Source organism: Pyrgilauda ruficollis, unplaced genomic scaffold (genome assembly GCF_017590135.1).
Source record: "Pyrgilauda ruficollis isolate IOZ18807 unplaced genomic scaffold, ASM1759013v1 scaffold154, whole genome shotgun sequence".
In the NCBI taxonomy this organism is placed as follows: domain Eukaryota; kingdom Metazoa; phylum Chordata; class Aves; order Passeriformes; family Passeridae; genus Pyrgilauda; species Pyrgilauda ruficollis.
In genome coordinates, this window is record NW_024514099.1 from 897,663 (window position 1) to 910,236 (window position 12,574).

General features: G+C 37.5%; 1 protein-coding gene across 7 annotated transcripts in view; it reads right to left on the minus strand.

Moving 5' to 3' along the window:
• The window catches only part of INPP4B (inositol polyphosphate-4-phosphatase type II B), a 157,268-nt gene that overhangs the window by 109,782 nt on the left and 34,912 nt on the right, over positions 1-12,574 (minus strand). For all 7 annotated transcript variants that reach the window (XM_041461781.1, XM_041461780.1, XM_041461778.1 and 4 more), the window contains 2 exons: positions 9,362-9,470; positions 97-274 (listed from right to left, as the gene is read on the minus strand). In XM_041461781.1, the coding sequence (XP_041317715.1) occupies positions 97-274; positions 9,362-9,470 (287 nt within the window). The remainder of the gene's footprint in view (positions 1-96; positions 275-9,361; positions 9,471-12,574) is intronic.

A 12,574-nucleotide genomic window follows, 5' to 3' on the forward strand; every position in this document is an offset into this window, starting at 1 on the left:
GTGAAAGTCAATTTATGCAGAAACCCCCCTTCCTCCCCAGCAGTTAGAGAGACTTGGTTATTCTATTTTCCATTGCAGTGAGGATTTGAATCTTACTTTTTCTGAAAGCATCTTTAAAGAATTCTTCAAGCTGTCTGGAGAACGCTGGCTTGCAGAACTAAGCAGCAGGTCTGCATGGCTTGATATGAGAGGTTGCAGATGACTGATGTTGCTGAGAACTTCTTTTGCCTTGGCTGTGTTTTCAGGTGAATAGTAAATACACTGGTATCCAGTACTGTGGTAACAGAGAGTCACAAAATGTCAAATTCATTTCTGCCATTAATAGCAATGCTTACTGTGCTAAAAATCTTGCCACTACTTTTGCAAAAAAAAAAAAAAAAAAAAAAAAGCCAGATGCTTGAACCTCATAGACACCACTGAAATGCTCCTGCCTTTAAGAGTAAAAACAAACCTTTCCTTGAACAGTAGCATAAATCAGACTGCCCACCACCACATGAGCATGTGGTAATACAGTACAAAATTCCTTTGAGTGACTGATCTGAACATAAAACCCCCATATTTTTATATGTTTCTTTTAAACACTGTAATTCTAGAGATAGAAAATATTTGACAAAGTCAGGTAATAATATCAAAGAGCATAAGGCTCCTTATTTTTCCAACTGAACTTCCCAAAAGAGTATTAACTACCTCACTAAGTCTTTCAAAATGGGTCACTAATGTTTAATTGATCAATTGTGGCCCACACTGTGTTTTGATTAGCCTCAGTGGCCCACAGTGTTTTTTGATTAGCCTCAGTGATGTCCAGGAAGTGATGATAAACAGCATTATCTCCAATAAAAAACAGGTGTCTGATTTGCAAGAAGAGACATAGCAATGGGGTGTGGAAGTGAATTACTTCAAAACCACACAAATTCACACTGCAAACTTCCTACTTTCAACTACTGCAATTCTTTTGCAGGATTTCTATCCCTCTTTCCTCTTCTCCCCCTTACAAATTATGCAATATCCTCTTATACCATTGTTCTCAAACACCATTTCAGACAGAATGCATGCACCCACTGGCTTATGTCTGTAGTGCACAGCTTCTCACCTGAACCTCTTGTACATAATTCTTCCTTTTATAAAGCCCTGTTTTAGTCTTTCCAAAATATTTTGCAGCTTCAGATTAAAACAGGAAAAAAACAAACCAAGCACCTCCTGGCACATCACCAATGCCAGAGGAATGTACATACTAGTACCAGCTGGTAGTGTTTGTATCTCCCTTCTCTCCTCTTGTGTTTTTTCATCATAAGTACTTCAGTCCCTTCAGCCCTTTCACCACTGTTTTCTTTCTTGATTTTGCATACCCAGACCAAATATTGACACTTGTTCAATCCTCTGAACTTTATGCATTGCGTTTCATTTCAGTCTTTATCCAGATCTCTTCACTCCCCCCACCCCCCACTTCCCCTTTGTGTGTTTTATTGAGTCATTTCCAGTTCCTTCTCATTAGTTTTCTACAAATTAGAAACTAAATCTTGATCAGCCCCTTCCAATTTAGCATCTTCTATGATTTTGGCAAATACGGATACCTTGAAGCACTCTTAAAATTAAAGCTCTTGCTTACATATTTTGCTGAGTTACAGTCTCAATACCCAATTCTATTCTTCTATTCCACAACACCCAATCTATATTTCTGTCTTTCACCAATGTCTTCATTCCTAGATACAATTCTTTGTAGAGGTAGTCAGGATGAATGGCATCTAAGTGAGGAAAGCTCAGCCATGCTACCAGCCACATCTAAATTATGATGCATCTCCAACTTACATGAGCTACTCGTGTCTATTAGACTTGTGTCTAGTAGAAGTCATAATTCTGAGTATTTCAGCAAAATTAATAATATAAACTGTCTCTCCTCATGAATTAGGGAAAAAACCCAAACAAACCTCTGTCCCTCTGAGTAGTAAGGAAACTGCCACAGTTCTACCTTCAAGGTGGATACACTGTTAGTGAGTCGGACTTCCAGAGTCAGACCTAGCACTACATTCACTGGAACACTCAAGCAGCCAGGCTCAGTAGATAGGGCAGGGACAAAGAGTAATAGTCTATGCTAATTGAAGTGAAGACATAGTCTTAAAAGTCTTGATACTTCTCTAATTCCCCATCAGGCTTTTCCTTCCCTTTATCAAGCAGTCTTTTTTCCAGGCAGAATCTGGCTAATGCTGTTATCAAGCTCACCATGCACATACTCCTTTCTGGGATTTCCCTCAGTCTTTAAATCCCAGATAATTTTCACTGATCTCCCACAGCTCTAAGCTTCACTGAATATTGCAGCAGAAAAGCTACAGACACCACTGTAAGAAAGAGGGCAGAGTGACACCAAAGGTGTGGGCAGTTGTCATTGCAATTAAGGAAATCATAGCTTTTAGGTAAAGGAATTAGTGAAGAGAGGATGACTCTTCAGAATGAATTATATTACCAGACTGGTAATTATTTGGATAATTTAAACATTTCCAGAACCATAGTAAGCATGACACAACTTCAAATATTTAGTATCTCTCATAATTTGAGGACAACTTCCTCCATCTCCCTAAAAGAATGAGTAATTATTTTTCAGAAACATCATGTTTAGGAGTATTTGAAGTTTCTAACTGTTGTCTTCACACTGTTGCATCTATGACTAGCTGAGGTTTTCTGTGGCCTTACCCTTCATGAAAAGACATTACTACTTACAAGTCAGTGACATTCCCTCATCTGCAAGGCAATTCTGTCAGATGTTGAAAGCTACCTCTTTCCCTTTCAGTGAAGTGGAGACAGCTGTGGGTGGGTTTCTGCTTCTGTTCTGCTTGTAGTGCTGCTGTTGTGTTTGTTTGTTGCCATGTTTTATATATATATATATATATATATATATATATATATTTAAAAATATTTTTGTATTTATGTACGTATATTCTAGTAAAGAAGTGTTATTCCTTTTTCCATGTCTTTGCCTAAAAGCCCTGTAATTTTAAAGTTACAATCATTTGGAGGGTAGGGGGTCATATTTTCTATTCCAAGGGAGGTTCCTGCCTTCCTTGGCAGACACCTGTCTTTCAAACCAAGACATTTGAATTAATATTAAATTGGCTACATTTTAATTCTAGATTAACAGAGTTTTTGCCTGAGAATAAATACTGCAGTATGGTAAATGTCTAATTTATAATGAACCTCTGAGTTACCCCATTCCCACTGTTAACTGCGTAATTTTTATCACTGAGTTAAACTGTCATCATTTGGGACTTGCTTAGTCTTCCAGCAATGAACATTTGACCTCCTATTTTCCACAGCCAAACCCACAGACATTAGCATCAAGAATATAGTTAAATCATACACAACAAGTACATCTACCCCTAGATAACTTGAATTTTATCTACATTACTGAAGATACCGATTCAGTGGCTTACTTATGGACCATATGTATTCTATCTAAAGAGGGAACTTATGATCAAAAATAAATTGCTACAAAAAAAACTCTGGATAATTCATGATCTCAGGAAATAAAACTAAACCAGATGATCAGAGCTGAGGTTATGAAAATGGGCTTGAAAGAAACTAGAAGTTTGAATTACTTTGTTTTTTTTTATTTCCTTAAGATTCCCTTGCCACCTTGGAAATTCTAATGTTGAATATGAGGAAAATGGAATGATGCTGTTAGTTCTGTCTATGATGACCAAATGTCCACAAATCCTCTTCTTGAAGCAAATAGCTAAGGCTGTACGCATAGCACATTTCCTGCTGCTTCTCTATTTTTCTTCATTCCTAACTCTATGAAGTCCAATCTCTCTTCCTCACACACAGGTATACATGCAAAAAATAAGGTAAAGTGAGCAAAGAATCACATGAAAAGTGTTAGGCATGGCAGGCATTTCCTTTGAGAAGAAAGGTTACAATTAGATCAAACACAGATCTTTATTATTTCAATATCTCTGGGACTTTCTGCGAAATGGTGGCAATTCTGATTCCTCAGAGAATGGGAATGGGTTGAAGGCTACAAAATTCAGGCAATAGGAACACAGAATATTGCAACATTAATAAAATCTCTGGTCACCAAAAAGTTACCTTACTGAAGGAGCACACCTCATATTTTACAAAAATCTAAGCCTCAAACAAGAAAAAGTCCTTTTAGACTGTTCAAACCCGAATTAAATTAATTAAATTATTACAGCATTGGGGAAAAAAAAAACCCTAACAGAAAGTCTTTTTCAGCAGTGTTCCAGTTTAAACATTTTGCAAATTTAAAGCAGGATCATTTCCAAACAGCTTGCTAGAAATTATGTATAAATCCACAGTGAATCACAGCACCTAATGCAGATTGTACACACCTCTTTTTTTTGATGGTTAGAATTGGGGCATTAAAAATTTGCAATTATAAGTCTATGTGTTTTGGTTAAAACAGAGATGATTAAATTAGATTTTAAATAACAAAAAAGGTCCTTTGTGTATCTTGAATTTATTTATGAACACTTCAATCAGTGAGGCACTAGATGGGTATAACTTAGAGAATATCTGATTTAAATGTTTCCGCACAGCTGAGCTCTAAAAACAATAATTTGTTGTGCCATCTATACTGATGAGAAGACAAGCCCTTCCATTTGCTGGAAGGAGAAATAATCTATACTATCAAGCCAAAAGAGACTGTATCAGAACAACTGCCTGACTTTTTATTTTATACAGCTATAGGAAAAGAAAAAAATTAAAAGAACATACCAATACAGAATAATGAAAAATATTTTAAAATAAATGTATATCATACACAAGTAATTAATATTTTGTAATTATTTACCATATTTTAATCATCCTATTTAATGTATTTTAATGTAAATGCCATCATGCCTAAACAAAAACTTTTAAAAGTATCAATTGTTCTTACTTGTGTTATGAAATTCACTACCTGCTACTAAAGGGACAGACATAATAGAGCCATGCCTCATAGACTTGACTGATGTTTATAGTGGAAGGACCTTTGATCTCTGGTACATATGAAGAATAGTATGCAATGGAATGGGCTTCAGATCATATACCAGAAAATTCTATATTTTTCACCTGAAGAAAAGCCTTTCTTGTTCTTATTTCAGACCTTTTTTTTTAATATGCTTTTAAAATATTTGGATATGACATTCATGATGGTAATAAATGAGAGAAGAATTGCAAAAACACTGCATTTTTTGTAAATATGTTTATACAGGGTTTTCCCTTTGTGCACAAAGATGCATATTCTGTGTAACAGAAAACATGCCTGAACTATCTTCAGATACACATTTTCCACATTCTTCTGTTTGATAAACTTTCACAAAACATATGTCTCAGTCTTGTTATTGTTTCGCAACTGCAAATGCTACCAGATAACCATTCCTCTTTGCCTGTTAATTCCACAAGTCTAAGACTGAGCATGAAATATATTGCAATATGCTGACACTGATGAGTATTTTGATAAACTGTTCTAACAATCAGACTGAAGGCCAAAGACATGCAAGGCAATTCTGTCACATCTTGAAAGCTACCAGGACTTGCTGAGAACTAATCTCTTCCCACATCTTGCTCTAGGTCTTCAGCTCAGTTAGCCTAGAGAAAATGGCTGCTGAATCTGCATTTTTTCTGTTCATTCTATATACTGACCACATCTTGCTCTAGGTCTTCAGCTCAGTTAGCCTAGAGAAAATGGCTGCTGAATCTGCATTTTTTCTGTTCATTCTATATACTGACTGATATCGCAAAGCGTCACTTCTTCCTTCAACAAAATCTTCAGAAAATCTGCCCCCATTGTAAAAGAGGAAATTTAAATTGCAAAAGGCGCACCTTTGAGGACACTATGAGTCCTCAAAGCATCTTTATACAGCGAAATAAACAGGTGTATGCAAAATAACACTGTTGTCATCACCACAGTGAAATAAATTTCTCCATTATAAGATTGAGAATGGTCCTTTCATGTATTTAAAGCAGACTCCCTCCTGAATATTCATTAAGTGAGATTGTATTGAGAGCTTGCTTACTCCTGTCTTTCAACTCACACACGTTCTTGAAGCTGAAAAACCAAAACATGGAGTTTTCTCTGAGCTGCTCTAAAAGATAGCAGGAAATATGATTTTGGAGGCTTCCTCCTTTCTGGTTTGTGGAAATTCATACACAAGTGACCACTTCCCCAGCTCTGGCAAGTGATTAGATGAAAACTGCAGTGCACTGTTTTCAGTGCTCAAACTTCAGTTTCCTAGACTGACTCAGGCTAATTTTTTAGGAACACAGGATAGTAACAGGATAGTAATATAGCTACCCTAGTTATGTCATCCTGAAGACAGACTTTTGCTTTTCCAGGAAAACCCAGGAATATAAAGGAAACTGTCAGAGTAAACTTCTTGTACCCTGTCCTTAAAAATTGTCAAAACACAGGTGTTTCTGAGGGGTGCAGGAAAATCTAAACAGCAGAGCAAATGTAAAGTGATGTGCGGTGTGGGAATCCATAAAATCAGAGGGTTTTGGGAAAGCTGTGAAAGGCAGACCTCAGAGACAGCAGAACTGTGATTAGAGCTAAGCAGTAGCCATAAAATAAGTTAGCAGAAAAATTATGTAAAAAGTAGAAAAGTAAGGACAAATGGAACAATGGTCTGTGCATTAACACTTGTCTAGAAGAACTCCCTAAGCTGCAGAAAAGTATATCTACCAAGATATTAGGAAGTTCTAAGCTTAATAACGGCACTCTGTGCATTGTGTTTTAAGGCTTACAAACAGGTATTGTATTAGAAATAAGCAAACATTGTTTTAACAGAAGGTACATGTGCTTATAGTGGTTGGATAGAAGTACTGTCAATATGCTTTGCTTTGTGTGATTGGTCAAAAAACGAATAAAGTAAGTTGTAACATTAACTTCTTGGTCTGCTGCCTGGGATGTGAGCTGCTGGCATCTTCCCATTGTCATAACCATGTAACGAGACATGCTGGAAAATAAAACGGCTCAAGACATGTTCCTAGCAGTCCTGTTCCATTTGTGGTTTGTACATAGCCCCCAGCCGGTGATATGCAGGCTCTTGACATAGGCCTGAAATGCCTTGATAGAACCTGCACAAAGCTCTCACCCATCATCTCCTCCCCCATATTACCAGCAACTAAGACACATGGGCAATGTCTAGTGATGCCTGTGAGATACTGCAATGTGTCTTCTTCCAGGAAGACATTCTCTTCCCTATAAGGCATTTTCTCTTTTCTCCACTGAAGTGAAATCACAGAGAATAATTTGTCTCACAGCTATCCTCCATTTTCGGAAGTCGCACTTTGCCAGCATGGATATGCTGCAGGACTGAGGTAGTAAGAAATGGTTCATCCTCTGAAAGTTGAGCACTGCAAGAACTGTATATCATATGACTTTAAACGATTATGTCTATTATATTATTTATATCTTGCGGCTCCAGTTATAAATTATTATGATAAAAACCCACAAACCACTATTGCAACTACATTAATCAGATAGTAAAGGAACAGATACTTTAAGAAATGTCTTCAGACATTTTCTTCAGCAGAAAACATGTACTTTGTAGGGCCTTCATATGATGGGGATAAGGCTGCCCCTACCAGTTTGCTCACAGCACAATATTAACACAGAGTTCATTGATGTGTCTTATGTGATCAACATGATGTACATGTTTCATTTGGCAGGTTTCAGCATCAGAGGTGGTCAGGGAAATGAAAGATTTTTGAAGATTTAACAGGGTTTTTATACTGTGTCGTGCAAGCAAGACCCCCTCATTAATACAGCTTTCAAAACAACTAGATCTGCTGGGTTTTGTTTGATTTTAATATTAATGCCAACTCCTATTCAACCCAGAAGTCAACAGCAGATTTGAATAATTTTCCATTTTTTCTTTACAATATTTTATCCATGAAACTTTTTTGAGCATTGAATATAATGGAATTATTTTTCTGTGGCCTGTCATGATAACTGAGATCAGAGTACTTCCTTCCTGCATTCTCTTTGGAATGCTGTAACACCACAGTTAGCACCATCAATTGAAGCACTGAGCAGTCACAACTACAGGTGCTGCCAGTGACAATTGTGCCTGCTTGAAAATCTGAACAGCCATAGTAACAAACACAAATACATCCAATTCTTAGGAAAAGATGTAACTAACACTTTTGTGCATGTTCAACCGTGAACAAAGCATTTGAGTTCCACAATAAACTATTTTTGATTAGTCTTATTTTGGCTTTCTGAAGAATAAGACTAGTTTGTTTTTTCACAGTGTACTGAAAATACTTTTATCTTAGCATACACTCAGGCCTGTCAGAAATAAAGTTGCTACCTTAAGTTACAGTTTCCGTATTTAAAAATTGTCTACAGGTGCATTCTTCTTAGCACAAGAATTGCCAAATGCCTCATTCTGAACAGCAGCTTTTCAAGTACTGATATACCTCCAGCTTCCTAAAATATGAGGAAAAATATCACAATTCTGAATCATTAAGTTTGCAAAAGACCTCCAAGATCATCGAGTTCAATCTTTGACAGAACAACCACCATATCAACTAAACCATAGCACCGAGTGCCGAGTCCTGTCTTTTCTTGAGCACTTCCAGGGATGATGACTCCACCACTTCTCTGGCAAGTTCCAGTGCACAACAACCCTCTCTGTTGCGGTGCGTTTTGGGATGAGGCACCCCGGGATGTCCCCGGAGGGTCCCCTAGGCTGTGAGCTGGCTGGCAGCAGCAGGCAGGCAAGGAGACTCCACACGGCTTCTGAGGATGCTGATCAGATGAAGGTTTATTTGGGGTCCCAACCCCGGGAACCGCATGGTTACTGAGGGAAAAGGGGGGAAGGGGGAAGTAGGGGGAGCCGAGGGGAGGGAAGGGGCAAGAGGAGGGGAAGAGGCTGAGAGAGCGGAAGGGCTAAGCCCGACTGATCTCATAGCACAGCTTAAGAGGGAGACTGAAGTGGGCGCGGAATCACATTGGACCAATGGGATGACAGGTACAGGATGGTTCAGGGCAGGACCACAGGCTTAGAATATACCATACATTTCGGAGGGGTGAGACAGAGCATACCATTTAAATAAAATGGAATACAACACCTCTCCATGAAAAAATCCTTCCTGATCCCCAACCTGAACATCTCCTGGCACAGCTTGAGGTCATTTCCTGTGTTTATTCAAAATTAGTCTTAACACTAAAAGTAGACTGTGCTTCAATTTTCATAAAAGCAGGGGAAAAAAAAGGAAATATTTTATGAATGCAATGTCCAATCCTACTAGATTTTAATCTTCCATTCATTCAGCAGGATAAACTGTTTCATTATTCAGTGAACTGACAACATTTTAATGCAACCTTAATGGTATTTTCCCAGCTACCAGAAAGAATACTTACTTTCGTCTTTCTGCCTCAAATTTACTCAGCAGTTTCCGGAGCCCACCATTCTTAAATCCTTGGAAATGCGCTGCCGGGGCTCCCACAGTGATAACGTCATACAGAGCATCTGGAATGGGAATAGAGAAACACAGACATTTGAATGGCAACACTGTGACATCTACTCCACAAAAAGTAAGGATAAGTCTATATAATTTCCAGGGAATAATTGATAATCCATGTGCCAAGAAGGCCCAAGAGCTAATCAATCTTTCTATACAGCCACCTGCACACTTTAAGAAGTTCATTTGATTTATGGCTATATCTAAATTATGTGCCACTGTATAGAGCAATATTCCAGCTCTGCAGTTTACAAAGCTACCAAGTAAATTGGCCCATTGTGTATTTCATTTTATTGCCCCTTTCATTATTTAACTTGTAGTCATGTTGGGATGCATAGATTCAAGCATTTTAGAGTCAAAAGACACCATTATGATGGAATAGTTTCACTGAATCACAGAGACAACAGAATTACAGCTAATAATTCCTGCATCACGCTTGTCTCTTGGTTGAGTGAAGGCATCTCTTTGTTTAGGCATCTAATCTTGATTTAAAGATTTCAAGTGACAATGAATTCACTGCATTCCCAATTCCTTTTCTAGTTTGAATTTGTTTAGATGTAATGCTACTGTACTTTCAGATATAATGGTGTTTAATGCTAAATTGGTGAGCCCTGCTCTATGACATACACTTTTTATATATGTTTATAAACATAGAGAAAGTCAGTTGTTCATAGCTGAGAAGCTACCAGAATAGGAAATAAACCATACTAATGAAATTCTTGCTGAGAAAACAATCTGTTGTCTCTTTCTGTATATACCTGATGCCTTATGGCATAGGGGATGAACTTTTTGTGTGGATATATGCTTACAGAACTGGAGGTGAAACATCATTTTTCAAAGAGCTTGTGATTGATTGTCAGTGCAGAGATGAAGATTTAATTACATCCCACACCACATAACTATTTCTTCTAAGTTTAAATTTACATTTACAGTAAGTACCTGTTTTGTACCTGAACTTACTGGAGGTATTAAAATACAGTTCAGAATGCCTCATTCTTAAAATCTATTTGTAAAGGAAACATTACAGGATGTTTTTTGAGAACTGTTTTAGTCATCAAAGAAGTTTCCCATGTAAATTAAAATCTAGACCTCTCCTAAAATAGAACTTGCATTCTGATGATAAATATCCCTAGAAGCATGAACACTGTACAAATGATTCACAGTTAATGAACTATGCTTTACTTCCTGAGCTGAAACTCAGAACATATTTGCTCAAATTGATTTGAGCTCTACTGAGTTGGTGACTCTTCAATATCCACTTAAAAAGGAGAAGTGACATAATTTCATTAGCCTAAGGTGAGCTTCAAGATTCCTAAATAGCCCATTCTTTCAGGTCTTATTACAGATTTATTCATAATACATATTTTTCGGCTATTAGAGTTCCACTAGTACTTGACAATAAGGAGTTCTATTGCTTAAAACAGCAGTGGCTTGAAATCAAGATAAGAGAGGAACTCATCAGGGTTCTGAATGTTTAGAGATAACTCATGAAACAACAGGAAAACCTTTAAAAGACTAAACCTGCTTCTGACTGTTTTAAAAATAGACATGACCCTGTTTATAGTTACTTTGGGAGGTGGGGGGATTTATCCAGCAGGGAGCCTTTATTCAGCCTATGGTCTCTTCTCAGTGTAGTAGAGGAGCAGCTGTCTGAGACAGAAACACACCCAGCACAGCTGAGTACCTGCCTCCCACAACCTACATGGGAGAGTGAGGATGGTAAAGGATGAGGAGCAAACATCCACACCTGGTGATGGGTACAGGGCAATCTCATTCCCATTTTCCAGAGCACAGTGCAGCAGAAAGTGCTGCACGGCTTGGGAGAAATGTCTTTTGATGTGCTCTACTTACACATCAGTGGAGCTCCTTGTGAAAGACATGTAGTGTCAGCATCAGTGCACTGCTGCAGGAGTGCTCCAGTAACTCATAACCATCAAGCAAGTGCAGGCTACTGCTGACACCCCTTTGCAGTGAAAACAGAGCTTAAACGTGCAGCAGAGCACCACAGGAGTTGTATCTTGCTGTCAAGAACACCTCAATCTCAATTTTAAGTCAAGCTGTCTTCCTCCACAGGAGGCAGTCAGTGTCTTAAACTGGCCAGATGCAAAACAAAAATCACTGCAGTTCACCAAATCTATTTAAAACCAGCACATATTGTAAACAGGAACAAAAGCGAAGCTATGTCAATATATAGATTTAAGCTCTCTAGTATGATGAACAGAGCACAATGTGGTGTTTATCAAATGGATAAGGATACCATTGACCCATAGGAAAATACTATTTTTCTCAAAGCTATTCTTACTGAAAGCTTAAGCACACTTTCTCTTCCATGTCAGTACCCAATAACAACCCAAATAAAAGTTCAGGAAAAGTACACCTGGTATTATACATGTCCAACACAAAGAAAACACATACCAATGTGTATATACAATAGATGGGATTAAAACCTATCTTGCATTCCCAAAATTAAGATAACTGATAGTGTAAGGGTTAATGACACCTCCATGGATCATTGGCTTGTTTAAATGCAACCTCTATGAACTTTTATTCTCCCCCATCCAATGTCATTCTCCTGGTTATATTCCAGGTGTCCTTTGATATATGCCAAGCAAAGCATGACCTGAGAAAGACCCACTTAATATCCAAGTACTGCCTATTCCTGATTGATTAGCAATTGCTAGAAACTGTTTAGACTGTATATATCTAATACAAGACACAGTGAACATTAGTCAGGTAATAGAGGCAGAGTTTTATAATTTAAAGATCCAAATTTAGAAGACAAGTCGAACAATTCTAACATTTATCTCTTTCTGTTTGATTATGGATTAACCATGTGACCCAAGCAAAATGGTTTTGGAGAAGAAGGGAGAAAATTTGTAAAAAAAAAAAAAAAAACAAAAAAAAAAACAACAACAAAATTCCAGTACTATAAAAGTTGTGGGTGCTTAAGTAAGTCACATATTTCATTCCACTTTTCTTTTTATTTAGCGAACAGACATACAGTGTCCTGTTCACAGAGAGGTTTTCTTGAAAAGACAATGTTGAGCTTCTGGCCACCATTACAAACCTAAAAATCCTTTTGAGTTAATTAATTAACTTGAAAACATTAAAT